Below are 15,242 nucleotides of genomic sequence, written 5' to 3'. Positions count from 1 at the left end.
AAGGTACATTAAATTCAACACAGATGAAATCTTTCATTGGGTGGCAAAGAAAAATATGCATTCATTAGTCAATGCTCCTGCAAACACATGGAGATTTATAATTATATTAAATAATTAAATTAAACTCAACATATTTTTCCCCCAAAATACATTTTTACCTCTCCTTAGTCCCTTCTTGCCAAGACCAGTTTAGGCTTTAATCTAATTAGAACTGTTTCCAAGTATACTGCTATGAATTCGATTGGTGTAACAAATCTTTTTTCCTCCCTCCAGAACTCGGCCACAGCATCAGTATACAGTTATATTCTCCTTTCTACACTATTAATGAAAATAAGTAAAACACAGAACTTTGAAAGCTCCAATTATATAAGAAGCAATTAATTCCAATGTGCTTAAAGAAATCAATTTGAATGCAGCTACTGTTGAAAAAATATTTTTGTGATTTATCTCTATTCATTTTTACACACTGAAAGACTACTAACTCAGAAAAATACAGCATGATTCATACGACAATGAATTTTATTTCACAATTCGTAACAATAGGGCTTATAATGCATATTGAGTGATTCAATGTACCAGTACCATGATCTATTTAGCCTGAACTAAGTCAACATAATACATTATAAGTCCAAAATATCCTTTTCTTAATCACTTACTACCTATAAAGAAACTCAATAATATCATTAACTTGGACTCTGAAATTAGTTCATACTACATTAAAAGCAAGAATTAGAAAATGGCAGCTCTAAATTCACTTCTGCCTCTTTAAGCTATGAAATCTTGGTCAAGTTCTAGAACACAAAATCCAAGTTCCTCATCTGTAAAATTGAAGAACACTACTACATCTGCTCTTGTTATTCCACAAGGCTGATACAAGAAATCAAATAATCTATGTAAAAATTCTCTGAAAAATATAAAACACAAAACAGAGAGAAGGTGTTATTAGTAGTAAGCAGATACTATCCCAAGAGGGTTAAGTATACCAAAGATGAATTACTGCATTTTTATCTCCCCCCAAAATCTGTTATTCCTATGTTTTTTTTTAAATATGCACTTAAAATTTTTTAATTATAAAAGAACAAAAAAGATGTGTAAAAAAAACTAGAAGAAAGTGTACTGACAGAATTTGAATAATACAGGGAAATTTGTCCACAGTAAGGGGAAAACATGTTATTTATAAAAGGCATTATCAACTCTTTAGGTGGCATGATACCATGCTAGGGAATTAAAATACAATAATATTTAATTTATTCTCAGACTCACCTCTGCCCATTTAAGAATACAGGTCATGCAGAAGACATGATTACAGCTTTCTGGAAAACCAACTTCTTTCTCTAACAGGCAATTAAGACATATTGGACATCTGTCAGCTTCACTGTACAACAGACCAGTGGTAGCAGTATTATCTTTGTTTTCTTCACCTATAAAGTAAAGCAGCCATATATGCTTTCAAGTTTTCCAGACCAAATGACATGTTTGTGGCAGTATCATGAACTAGATATTCTAAAGGGCTCCCCTATTACAAAGTAATTAAATCTTACAATGTAACAAACATACTCCTTGAGCACAATATCCCAACATTTACTAATTTACATTTTTAGTGGGGAAGTAAAAAGAATTTTTTTATGAAATTAATTTTAAGTAATAATCAGATGGTTCAAAAATTTTAAAGTAAAAAAAAGGTTATAGTGACAAATCTCCCACTCAAATCTACTGCCATCCATCCAGTCCCACTGAATGCAACAATTAACAACTATTAAGCTTCTTCTGTGTTCTTCCAAAGATTTTTGGTGCAGAAGCAATTCTTAAAACATATCCTTTTAAAGCTCCTTCTTCACACAAATACTAAAACACTATACACACTAGTCAGCATTTTTTTTGTTTTAACTTATTGATGGACATTCACTTGTTTTCAATATTTGGCTCTTTCAAACAATGCTACAATGAAAAACTGTCATTTCATATTTTTAATAGCTATTTATAGGATAAATTCCTAAAAAAGGAATTGCTAGATCAACATGTATGTACAGATGTAGTCTGAATAGATACTGTCAAATTTTATCCCTTAGGGTTTGTACTAATTTAAATGCCCACCAGCAATATAACCACCATATAAGAATATGTACTGTGGGCTCAAAAGTAAATAAAAGAAACTCCAAAATTCAACATAAAATGAAACAAAAATAAAGAAATGGTCAGCTGAAATGCGAACAATATATACGAAGCAAATGAAAAAATGGGGATTGTCCTGGGAGCAAACGTTCGTATTAGGGTTCACATCTAGAGACTTACAACCAACCGAGGTAGGGGAACTGATCCTAAGAGACTTCCATTTTAGGTCAAGACCCCCAACGCAGCTAAAGTAAAGCATGGGTTCAGGAAAAAGCAAATACAAATCCTCTGAAGGAAAACATCCCTTAGGTAGGCCCTCAGAATTCTACAGATTAAATTTATCAAATATGAGTTCATAATTAAACATTACCAAACCTAAGAAAATAAGTTACCTTGAATAAGAATCAGCAGAAACAAGAATTTATTTAGATTTATTACTTACTAACTCTAAATTTATTTAGATGCCCAACTGCTTCAAATATCAGAATTTGCAAATACAACACAGAATGATTAAACAGCATATCAGACCCAGAAGAAAAGAGTATTTGTGAACTGGAAGAGAGATCTGAGAAAACTATCTAGACTTTAAGAGACATACAAGGAGATGTAACCTGAGAAAGGAGAGTGGGAAATGAGGTCAGAACAAAGTCTAACATATTATTGAAGCCCAGAAGGAGAGAATAAAGAATATGCAACAGTTAAAGCAGTAATGGCTGAGAAATGAGAAAACAAAACAAACAAAAAAGATCCATAAGATAAAGGACATACAAGGTATGGTAACCAGAGAAATGAAAATAATCCATGCCAGAAACAATGCAGAAGATCTGTACAATGTCAAAGACATCAAAGATAAAAATAAGATCTAAAAAGAAAAATGAGGGAAAAGACAGATCATCTCTAAGGGATTGACAATTAGGCTGAAAAGAGATTTCTTGACAGCAAAAAGAAAACCAGAAAAATGGTTAAATATCTCCACAGTGCTAAGAGAGAAAAAAACAAAACAAAACAAAACAAAACAAAAACCTATCAACCCAGAATTGTAGATCTATCTTTGAATAGTTTTGAAGAGGATAAAATAAATACAAAAACTTAAGAATTTACCCCTAATAGACTTTCACTAAAGGAACTTAAAGCTTTTTTCAGGAAGAAAAAAAGAAATGGGGGGCGCCTGGGTGGCTCAGTTGGTTAAGCGACTGCCTTCAGCTCAGGTCATGATCCTGGAGTCCTGGGATCGAGTCCTGCATCAGGCTCTCTGCTGAGCAGAGACTCTGCTTCTCCCTCTGACCCTCCCCACCCCATACTCATTCTCTCTTTTTCAAATAATAAATAAAATCTTTAAGAAAAAAAGAAATGGAGAAGAAATCCCCCCAAATACTATCTCTGTTAAAATATCGACTAATTTGTGGTGTTTCAAAAAAAAAAAATAATGGATAACTATAATCTATAAAGAGGATGATCAGAGTTAAAGTGTTCTAAGGTTCTTTTACTGTTAACAGTGAATATTAAAATATTAACTTTAGAAGCAGAGAAAAGATCAATGCCAACTATTTTAAAAACCCAAAACAGAAAATTACAACAACAAAAACAGATTAGTATATTCATAAACCAGTAGGGAATAAAAATTTAAAAAGAAAGAGTTCAAACAAATCAAAAACCTTGATCAATCAAAAATAAGACATGGGAGGAGGGAAAAAAATGTATACACTTCTTCAGTGTATATATAGCGTATATCCAGGCAGCTTATTTCAGAATTTAAGACCAATGAAAATAAGTGAAAACAAAAAACTCTTTGTGAATTTTGAAATGTACACAAATGAACAGTTTAGAACACTAAGTTTTGCTTTCAACACACAAGCTTTATAAAAAAGTTACCTTCCATATCTTCATACTCCTGATCTCCCACATTTAGGGTATATATAGTTTTCTTCTTCATTTCTCCTTGAAAAAGGGTTTCCTATAGGATGAATTATAACAGAGAATTTTTATGTTTGCGTTCTCCCAGTATCAATGAAAAACAAAAACCCAGAACTGTAAGAAATTATTTTACACATAAAAGAACATAGTACAAGCCAAGCCAGTAAATTTTATGGATAATCCAGTACTCTTTTATACTTTGTCATCAAGCAGTCTTACTGAAAGGAAAAGCCTTGTATAAGTATTAAGCAACAAAGACTAAATGATAGATTTTGTGGTACAGGCATAAATATAATTGGAGCTTAGGGAAAAGAGATCAATTTGAACCGGAGTTTTCACTGAAGGTGATAGGTTATGTGTGTTGAGCTTAAAGCATTTAAGGGGCAACATAGTATAAAGTAATAAAATAGCATTTAACTAGGCCAATCTGACAACAACAAGAAGAGTAAAAGTATGAGAGAGAGAGAGAGAATGTGTACTGAGGAGGGACATATGCCAAGAAGTTCATTTGGAAGACTATAGTAATGGGTAAGGAAAGCAATACACAAAGCACTATAAATCAAGTAGGGACAGATTACAAAACGGATCTCCAATGATTGAGAAGTTTAGACCCAATCTTAGAGATTCCTCTGAAGAAGACTGAAATGATAAAAGTAACATAAATGAATCTTTTAAAAGAATGATCTGCCAGCAAAGCACAGAAATGGATTATAGCAGGGAGAGATTAGAAGCAGAGAGATTTGCACAGCTAGAGTAATTGGCTATGAAGTGAATAAAAAAGCAAGAAATTAACAAACAAGAATTTCTGAGATATGGTGACTAAATACAGGGAAGGAGTCAAAGATTATTCTGGCCTTGAGGACTAAGAAAATGATGATTACAAAAGGCAAAACAAGAAACGTAGGAAAGGAAATGAATTTGTTAGTCAAGGGGAATAAGTTTATGCAGTAAAATTATATAAGTTAACTCAGAATTCTTTCTTGAACTGATGCAAGACATATGATTGTAATGAGCTGTTCAAAAACACTTTGGGGTATCTCAGCACAAGAAATCCCCAATCTCATCAGTTATAATTCTCCCATATTTATACGAAGTAATTTTTCTATTAGTTTCTTCAATAATTTACACATACTAGTTTCTACATTAAAGGTATGTATTGCCCAGGAAAATTCTTTTAGGCTAAATAAGGAGAAATGCAAAGACTCACACTTTGGTTCAAAAACCACCTGTAAAGCAGAAGAAACTTAGCAGCACATAGACTTAAAGGTTTTAGTAGTTTAAAAAGTCAAAATCCGTAAGGATTAGAGTTACTTTAAAAAGTTAATTTAATCACAGTCTGTCTTAATAAAAGCAGACTGTCAAAAACAAGAGGAAAACTTCCCCTTCAGCCTACATTTGTTTTAGTTCTGGTGCCATTTTATTTAGGGACAAACAACAAAATGAGGAACGTCCAGGGAAGATGACTAAACTGGTGACAGCTTTGGAAACCATCTCATACGCAAAAAGGTAAAGTAATAAGAATGTTTAGCCTGGAAGAACAGAAAGCTTAAGGAGAAGGTTAGCAATTACCTTCAAATGGAATGGGCTGTTCTGAAGGGAGGTGTAGAATAACCTATTGATGAAGGTATTCAAGCAGAGGCCCAATGACTTCCTCCTGGGCTTGCTTTTTTTTTTAATTCAAAGATTCACTGCCATAGGTATACTATTAGGCAATGCTTTTAGTATAGCATTGAACAAGACAGAAATTCCTGACTACATTCTAGCAGGGGAGATACAATAAACACACTAAAACATCTAGTATGTTGAGAAGTTGAGAAAAATAAAACAATACAATTATAAAATAAACATACAATTATGGAGAAGGTGTTATTTCACACAGAGTATTTAGGGAAAGCCTTTCTGATAAAGTGAAATTTGAAATGGCAATCTGAAACAATCAAGGGAGAGAATTATGTGAATCCTAGAGGACCTGCATTCGAGGCAGAAAAGAACAGCAAATATAAAGTCCAAAGGCAGAAAAGAGCAGTGTGTCTGATATGTGCAAGGAAAAACAAGGAGGCAAGTGTCGTTAGAATAGAATGAAAAAGATGAAAAGTAGTAAATGAGGACAGAGAGGTAATAAGATCATGCAACACTTAAGGGCTAAGGTAAACAGACACAGTGGCTGCTTCTCTGAGTGACATGGGCCAGTAGCAGATTTTAAGCAGAGGAGGAGGCAAAGGAAAAAGCAAGTCGACTGATCATCTAGGGAAGGAGATGACAGCGGCTTGTACCAGAGTAGTAGCAATGGTGATGAAAAGGGATCAAATTCCAGCTATTTTCAAAATACAGCCATCAGGATTTGCAAAAAGACTGAATGTGAGGTATGTGTTAAGAGAGCAAGACTCCAGAATAATTCCAAAGTATTCTGATCTGAGCAACTACAATAATGGAATTACTGATACAGAAGATTACTTTAAAAATATTCAATCATAGATTACTTGATATTCACTCAGAAGGACAGTATCAGTATCACTTGGGAACTTGTTACAAATGCAGGATACCTCAGACACCACTCCAGACCTAGTGAATAAGAATCTGCATTTTATCAAGATCTGGACATGATTAATACCTATGTTAAAGCCTGAGAAACACTGCTCTAGGCAACTTCCGAACTTGATTTTGAAGGCATACTGTGCTCCTGGTATGATCTATAATTGAGTGTAATCTTTATGTGGGGAAATTCATACCATACCAACTCCCCCAGTATCCTAAGTATCTAAGAGTAAAAAATATTTGAGTTAATTAAATGTGATAAAATGTCAATTTGAAAATTAACACAATATTTTAAAAATCTAGGAAGTTCTCAAAACATGCAATATACTATTCCTTTACATAGCTAAATAATTTATGTCCTATTGGATACTCTAGGCTGTTTTCATATTTTATATTAATATATAAACTATAATCTATAATTAACATTTAGAGTAAATACTGCCCTCTCTATTTTAACTCATGCAATGAAGTACATAAGCAATAGTTTATCACTGAGAAACTAAGAAGCCTCAATCAATTTACAGACTCCCTTCCCTGTTAGAAATCTGCTTAAAAAACTAAGTGCTCCAAATTCTTATAAGTTGTGTGCTTCTTCTTGAATACATCATGTATTAACTGCTGTCATATCTAATTAAACCAATTATGCTACATTACCAGTTTATTCATTCAAAATGATAGGGTTTTAGCATTTCACTAGATAAAAGTCACAACTTTTAGTTCAACAACTTATAAAGTCATAACTTGCTCATATTTATTTGTTCTATCTGCCTAGACGCCAGTTTTTAACCTAAGGACTCACGGTTTTTAATACCAGTTTTGCTTTAAATTTCCAGTAAGAGAAGCAAAGGAATACAATAGACGCATGGTCCTAAGCCAATAATTTGTGGTCAACAAAAAAACTTAAGAGATAAGCTGTGGGTGGGCAAGACTATTCCTCCTTGTGGTTACCCAAAAAGTTAGATATAACTTGATTTCATGATATTAACTATTAATGACTCTTAATCATATCATATTCCACCTAGACTCCTTAATAGTTTGACCAAGTTCTATATATTATCTATAAATCAAACAGAATTTTCTTTTAATTTTGGTTTACCTCAAATGAATCTCAAAGAATGGTTGTTCACTCTTGATTTTAAGTTAGTTCTGTTTACTTTTCAGAGGACTTTAATTTACCAATTTCAGTCTTTGATATCTCTTCCCAGGCTCCACCTTTCCAAGCTAAAGTATCTTTTAAGTCTTTTATCCCTAACCTAATGATCTTAAAGCACTTATATCTTCCAATATCTTAAAGATCTTAAGATCTTAAAGATCTTAAAGCACTTCTATCTTCCAACAACCCTTTTTATTTCATTATATATTGCTTCTGTTATATTATTAGAAATACTATTCCAAATATGTGCATAAAAACAGTTTCGGGGGCACCTGGGTGGCTCAAACGGTTAAGCGTCTGCTTTCGGCTCAGGTCATGATCCCAGGGTCCTGGGATCTCTCTGTCTGTCTCCTCTGTCAAAAATAAAATCTTAAAAAAAAAAAAAAAAGTTTGGGAAGGCATCTGGCTCCCGCTCTCACAGCCATTGCAGTACACTGAGCTCCACAGAGACAGCGCCGGGGCAAGTAAGAGCCAGACGGGCACTGGGCGACTCTATGCCTCGCTGAGGAAAATAATTAAACATGGGCAAAGGAGATCCTAAGAAGCCGAGAGGCAAAATGTCATCATATGCATTCTTTGTGCAAACTTGCCGAGAGGAGCACAAGAAGAAGCACCCAGATGCTTCAGTCAACTTCTCAGAGTTTTCTAAGAAGTGCTCAGAAAGGTGGAAGACCATGTCTGCTAAAGAGAAAGGAAAATGTGAAGACATGGCTAAGGCGGACGAGGCCCGTTATGAAAGAGAAATGAAAACTTATATCCCCCCTAAAGGGGAAACAAAAAAGAAGTTCAAGGATCCCAATGCACCCAAGAGGCCTCCTTCGGCCTTTTTCATGTTTTGTTCTGAGTATCGCCCAAAAAACAAAGGAGAACATCCCGACCTATCCATGTTGCAAAGAAACTGGGAGAGATGTGTAATAACACTGCTGCAGATGACAAGCAGCCTTATGAAAAGAAGGCTGCTAAGCTGAAGGAAAAATATGAAAAGGATATTGCTGCATACCGAGCTAAAGGAAAGCCTGATGCGGCAAAAAAGGGAGTTGTCAAGGCTGAAAAGAGCAAGAAACAGAAGGAAGAGGAGGAAGATGAGGAAGATGAAGAGGATGAGGAGGAGGAAGAAGATGAAGAAGATGATGATGATGAATGAGTTGGTTCTAGCGCAGTTTTTTTTTCTTGTCTATAAAGCATTTAACCCCCCTGTACACAACTCACTCCTTTTAAAGGAAAAAATTGAAATGTAAGGCTGTGTAAGATTTGTTTTTAAACTGTACAGTGTCTTTTTTTGTATAGTTAACACACTACTGAATGTGTCTTTAGATAGCCCTGTCCTGGTGGTATTTTCAATAGCCACTAACCTTGCCTGGTACAGTATGGGGGTTGTAAATTGGCATGGAAATTTAAAGCAGGTTCTTGTTGGTGCACAGCACAAATTAGTTATATATGGGGATGGTAGTTTTTCATCTTCAGTTCTCTCTGATGCAGCTTCTACGAAATAATTGTTGTTCTGTTAACTGAATACCACTCTGTAATTGCAAAAAAAAAAAAAGTTGCAGCTGTTTTGTTGACATTCTGAATGCTTCTAAGTAAATACAATTTTTTTATTAAAAAAAGTTTGGGAAGAATGACCTATTTTAAAAATTTTATTTATCATAAAAGCATCAACTTTTAGATGTGGAATAAAAAAAAAAGAGCACTAATATGAATCAGTTTTCAGAATTCAGAACTCATTCTCCCACACAAACCCTGGAATACATGGAATTGAGAATCCCAGGCCAGCCATTATAGTGCATTCAAGTAACAGTAGTGTAGAAAATAGTTCAGTTCTCTAAAACAGGACTGTCCAACAGGGAACTGTTCTATCAAGCACCTGAAATGTAGGCTAGTACAACTGAGGAACAAAATTTTTCATTTTATTTAGGTTTTAATTAATTTAAATTTAAGTAATCCAATGTGGTTACTGGTTACTGTGCTGGACAGCACAGTTCTAGGATATAAAGAAAATTGTTTCAAGTTACACCTAAGACACTAGCAATGTATTTCCTATTGTAGTAGTTGCTGAAGCACCTCAAGCTCCAAGGAATCAGAGAAGAGACCAGAGGTTCCCACTAATAGAAACTAAACATTTTAGCCTTGGCCAGCTCCATTTAAAATCCCTATCCTTCCCTTCTCCCCATCCTTTTCTCTTCCAAAGCCTATTTCCTTCCATCTACATCCAGTTCACTTCAAACCTCGCTCTCCCTGCTTCCTCCTACTGTCCTTCAAGCAAGTCCACGGTATCTAAAGATAACAAACATCCTAGTTAAGACTTAGACCTACAGTCAAATCGCAGCTGCACTGCCATGCAGTAAGTAGCTGTTATTATCATTATTATTTTTTCCTAAAGATTTATTTTTAGAGAGAGCTAGTGCCCAAGCACGCACAGGAGGGATTCTCTCTCCCTCTCCATGCTGCTGGAGAGGGAGAGAGAATCCTCAAGCAGACTCTCTGCTAAGCACAGAACCTGACATGCGGCTTGATCCCAGGATCCTGAGATCATGACCTGAGCTGAAATTAAGACCCAATAGCTCAAGCAACTGAGCCATCCAGGTGCCCCTATTATTATTACTGGTGCTAGTAAGAACAGAAAAATAGGGAAGGGTAATAAAAGTGTTGACTGCCCAATTTCTTTGTTTTCCCTAGACAGAAGTGAGAAAAAGGCACACATAGGACTGAAAAAACACAAATCAACACTTCTGAGTAACAACTAAATTGATCAAGTCTACTAATATTCTGTCAAGAGAGTAGTTAGATCCTTTGGGTACAAAAATAGAAGACATACGAAAGGCCATGAGGAAGTTTAACTCTATTTCCCACCCCACTCTCAAACCCAATCCTGCCATTATAGAATCTATCATAGAAGGGCACAGATATGATAAATGGGAGCCAAGGCTGAATAAAAGGAATACTGGGCAAAAGTAAGAAGTGTCCCTATGTTGGGCATACTTATGCCAGGACAAAGCATATTTCATGAAGATGCTAAATACTATTTTGATTCACATGGCTAAGGTCTTCAGAGAAGCCAGTGACTCCCAGAACCACTCTCAGATAATCTATTCTTCTTTCTCCTTTATTTCCAATCCTCTATCCAAGATAAACAGGTCCCCAAATTCAATCCCCTGTCCAAAAAATTCAATTTAAAAAAAGGAGGCATTCAGTAAGGTATTCTGAGTGGTATATTTCAGTGATTAATGACTTGGGCACTGGTTTCAGGCAAACCTGTGCTTATGACATTGTCTTGCAGTAATAAACACTCAAATGTTAATAACCATTACTATCTAATGCAGGATCTTTCACCTCAATCCCAGTCTTAAAGTCATTAACTGCCTCTCAATTATCTATTAAAAATTTGATCCTCCCATTAAGAATGTTATTTTCACTTGAAGAAACCATAGGGAGGCTATTTTTTATTGATGTCCAGGGAGGGACAGGATGATTATAGGCCAGTGGTCAAAAAACTGGCCGAGTTTTTCTGTAAATAAAGTTTTGTTGAAGCACAGCCATGCTCATTCCTTTAGATATTGCCTATGGCTTCTTTTGCACTACAATGGCAAATAAAAATAACTGTGACAGAAGCCATATACCCTGCAAAGCCTAAAGTACCTACGACCTGGCCCTTTCCAGAAGAAGTTTACAGATGTGGCTCAGTCTCTCACTGCAGAGGGCTCCTCAAGTTTTCCTAAGTGTAGGCATCTCTACATCTATATTCACCTGTACTCTGGCCCAACAGTTACTCATTACACATCTGAGTCAATGGTTCTACAATGTTGTCCTTGAGTTCCTTTTAAAACACCCCTGAAGGCTATGTGATTTTGTTGATTTATCTACATTTATTTTATCAATCTGGCTTAAACTATCACAGATATTTGCTCTAGTGCCTTCAATTAATTCACTTCAGAGTAAGGTTAAGGCAATTAACTCCTTCAGCTTAATAATTATTTCCTTTCCAGCCTCTCTGCTACATAATCAACTCAGTCCTGCTCTACAATTGTTGATTTTTAAATCCCTTACAAAATGCTCCCCAATTTTTTTTTCTACCTGTACAATTTTATTAGAGTTTGTAAGTAGACTTCTTTGCTTCAACTGGGCTATTCTAACATGTTTCTGTTTAAAATATCCCTCACCTGCATGTTTGCTGCTGGAGCTTTAATACCAGTATAGAGACAGGAATGTCCCTTTAAGCACAGGTTTTAGAAAAAACTGTCTAGGTTCAAACCACAACTAATCTGCCACTTACTAGCTGTGTGACCTTAACCTCTTTAAGCCTGTTTCCTCATCTTATCAAATGGAGATAAATGTAGTAACCACTTCAGTCATTATGAAGACTAAATTACATAATCACATAATCCTTTTTAAGTGCTTAGCACCAAGACTAGCACAAGAAGTACTCAACAACTAACACACAGGCACAAACACATGAACACCACCCCACCCCAAAGGGATCTTCAGTATATCATAGGATGTAAGATCGTAAATCTGTACGACTCTCACTAAGGGGTTTTCATTACTTTAAAAACTCCTGTATTTCAAAGAATATCCACATAAAGAATGTGAGGAGGAAAGAGTTCACAAAATTTAAATTGTCAAACAGCTTTTCAAACAGATCTTATGTAAGGATAAATATGTTCTTTATTCTACACTGACAGTATTTATCAAGATTCCTATTTATCTGGAAACAAAAATGTTGAAGCAAGACAAAATCTAGGTCTCAAAAGAAAACAGTCCTAAGATTTTTGCATCCTATTTCCTACTTTATATGTCTAAGAGATAAAACACTAAATGGTTTTAACATGGCAACTCCAGCAAAAAAGAAGAGGTCATAGTTAAGTGAAGCTATAACCACAATTTCCAAGGTAGTACCTACAAGTGTCATTTCTGAGTTGTTCCTAAGTATACAAATATTCACAAGCCCTCTTACCTTTAAGATTCTTCAGGTGGAACAGTCACGTAATCAGTTTTCCATCAAACTATTCTGGGGAGGGAATTATGAAAATTAGTCCCATTTTACTTCACTTTCACCCAGCTGCTACTCTATTTATCTTGGGTTCAGAGTAAAAGAAAACAGTTAAATATAAAGAATGATTTATTCCAGAAGGCCCTAAACAGTGAATACAATTTATTCAGAATGTAAGACATTTTGACAGTTAAGTATATGCTTTCAACTATGAAAATACACACAGGTAATGGAGGCAAACAATAATGAAAACATTTTGTTTAGTGAGAGAAGGACAAGAAGTCACATTTCAGCATATAGGAAAAAACCAACTGAAAACAAAGTAACAGAGAATTAGAAAAAGATCTACCCCAACAAATAGCCTGGTCATATCACCTAAGAAGACAATTTAAAAAAGATACGGAAATTCAACTACTAGAATTTAAATTACTTCCTGAACTCCAGACCTTAAGTATGCTTAACCAATAGTCACTTTTCTCTTTCTCTCTCTTTTTTCAAATAGGCCCTATACCAGACTCCCTACCTTGCGCTACAGCTTGTATTTATTCATTCAATAAGTATTTAGCCAGTGCCCCTATTTTCTAGGTACCATTAGGCCTTATACACTGATACACCTGACAAAAACAAAAACAAAAAGCAACAATTACAATACAGTACAGTACAGCAAGTGCTATGATGGGGGTAAGCACAAGATGTAATAGGCGCATATAATAAGCACCAAATCCTTGCAACATATGTACATTTGTAAAAAAGGCTTCCCAACTGAGACCAAAGGGATTAAAAATGTATTTTTCTAACCCCCTGACCATTCGATACCACTAGAGCATTTCCATCTTTAAAGGACACAGAACTGGAATTACCAATTTAAACATGATAGTGAGAATTTTAATTTTCAAAACAAAGGAAGGATACATGCAAATCAGAGCACATAAGTAAGTTCATGTGCTTGCTATGTTAGACTTCCTATATGGAAATGACCACTGGAAAAATATAAAAGATAACAGGGGGCCTGACCCCACACCATAAAGGCTTAACCTCCAAAAAGGTTTTCAGATAATGGCTGGACATACACACTGGTAAAAGGGAAGTATCTTTTCTCTTTCAACAAATTTTATAAAATAATACATTTCACATAATTATCTGAGTATACTGACTGTCCAACTGAACACCATACATTAAAAAAAATAATCGGGGCGGGGCACCTGGGTGGCTCAGTCCGTTAAGCACCTGCCTTCTGCTCAGGTCATGATCCCAGGGTCCGGGAATTGAGCCCCGCATTGGGCTCCCTGCTCAGCGGGGAGCCTGCTTCACCCTCTCCCTCTGCCACTCCCCCTGCTTGTGCACTCTCTTTCTCTCTCTGTCAAATAAATAAATAAAATCTTTAGGAAAAAAATAATAATCAGGGCGCTTGGGTGGCTCAGTCAGTTAAGTGTCCAACTCTTGATCTCAGCTCAGGTCTTCATCTCAGGGTCGTGAGTTCAAGCCCCATTGGGTGAAGCCTACTTAAAAAAAATTTTTTTTAAATAACTAACAGATCTTTTTATAATAAACAAAATGTTTGTCCCTTTAACACATCAATTTCTCTTTATTCATGATCACAATTACGTATTTTTTCAACATCACATTTTTTTCAGTTAAAAATAAAATTCTTAATCAGAAAGTACAACGAAGGGGTGCCTAGGTGGCTCAGTCTGTTAAGTGTCTGCCTTCGGCTCAAGTCATGATCCCAGAGTCCTGGGATCGAGCCCACATCGGGCTCTCTGCTCAACGAGGAGCCTGCTTCTCCTCTCCCTCTGCCTGCCCCTGTCTGCCGCCCTACCTACCTGTGCTCTATCAAATAAATAAAATCTTTAAAAAAGTACAACGAAGAACCAGCAAATTATGGTATGTATTTACAAAAACAGCAACAGAATTTTCATTTCTACCAATAGTTTCAATTTCCCAACTTTATAACTACAACCAAGAGTAAAACTGAAATGGATATGAAACTTAAGACTTTCAATCAATTTTAGCTTTAGTGAACTCATTCACATGCTGTTATGGTCTGAATGTTTGCATCCCCAAAAATTCACATGCTAAAATGCTGAATTCATGATAGTGTAAGTGGGGCCTTTGGAAAGTGCTTAAATAATAAGAGTAGAATCCTCATGAATGGGATTAGTGCCTTATAAAAGAGGCTGCAGAGAGATCCCAAGCCCCTTCCACCACAAGAGGATGCAAGGGAAAGTCTGTGACCTGGAAGAGGGCCCTCACCCAACCATCCTGCCACCAGAACTCTGAGAAATAAATTTCATTGCTTATTAAGCCACCTGGTTTGTGGTATTTTGTTATAGCAGCCTGAACAGATAAGACACATGATCTCCTTTCAGTTACTATTGCACATCAGTCCCTGGAAATACTTTCTAATTTAGTTTTTGATAAGATTTTCAGTGATCTGGTTGCTTGTTAGCAGCTGATCAACAGGATTTTCTGGGAATCTTTCATATTCAATTCCTTCATTCTGGGCCTATATCCAGAAAAAAGCTTGTTTCCCAAGCACCA

The 15,242-nt window shown here is 35.6% G+C and overlaps 2 protein-coding genes and 1 pseudogene across 6 annotated transcripts in view; 2 read left to right on the top strand and 1 right to left on the bottom strand.

The window, feature by feature from the left end:
* Positions 1-297, top strand: part of ARID2 (AT-rich interaction domain 2) — a 215,691-nt gene extending 215,394 nt beyond the window's left edge. The window contains exon 28 of the transcript XR_003519834.2: positions 274-297. The gene's annotated coding sequence lies outside the window, so the exon portion shown is untranslated. The remainder of the gene's footprint in view (positions 1-273) is intronic.
* The window catches only part of SCAF11 (SR-related CTD associated factor 11), an 81,604-nt gene that overhangs the window by 44,399 nt on the left and 21,963 nt on the right, over positions 1-15,242 (bottom strand). The window contains exons 2-5 of one of the 5 annotated variants that reach the window (XM_027593213.1): positions 12,666-12,719; positions 9,067-9,234; positions 3,985-4,066; positions 1,264-1,421 (exon numbers count right to left, since the gene is read on the bottom strand). In XM_027593213.1, the coding sequence (XP_027449014.1) occupies positions 1,264-1,421; positions 3,985-4,066; positions 9,067-9,102 (276 nt within the window). In that variant the 5' untranslated portion in view covers positions 9,103-9,234; positions 12,666-12,719. Of the gene's footprint in view, positions 1-1,263; positions 1,422-3,984; positions 4,067-9,066; positions 9,309-12,665; positions 12,720-15,242 lie in introns of those variants that run through there. The other 4 variants (XM_027593214.1, XM_027593216.1, XM_027593215.1 and 1 more) reach the window with 4 other exon arrangements.
* On the top strand, positions 8,177-9,311 carry LOC113921851 (annotated as a pseudogene).

This window comes from Zalophus californianus, chromosome 9, assembly GCF_009762305.2.
Source record: "Zalophus californianus isolate mZalCal1 chromosome 9, mZalCal1.pri.v2, whole genome shotgun sequence".
NCBI classification, from domain to species: Eukaryota; Metazoa; Chordata; class Mammalia; order Carnivora; family Otariidae; genus Zalophus; species Zalophus californianus.
Note: the sequence above shows the minus strand (reverse complement) of the source record. Positions and strands in the feature narration are given on the sequence as shown.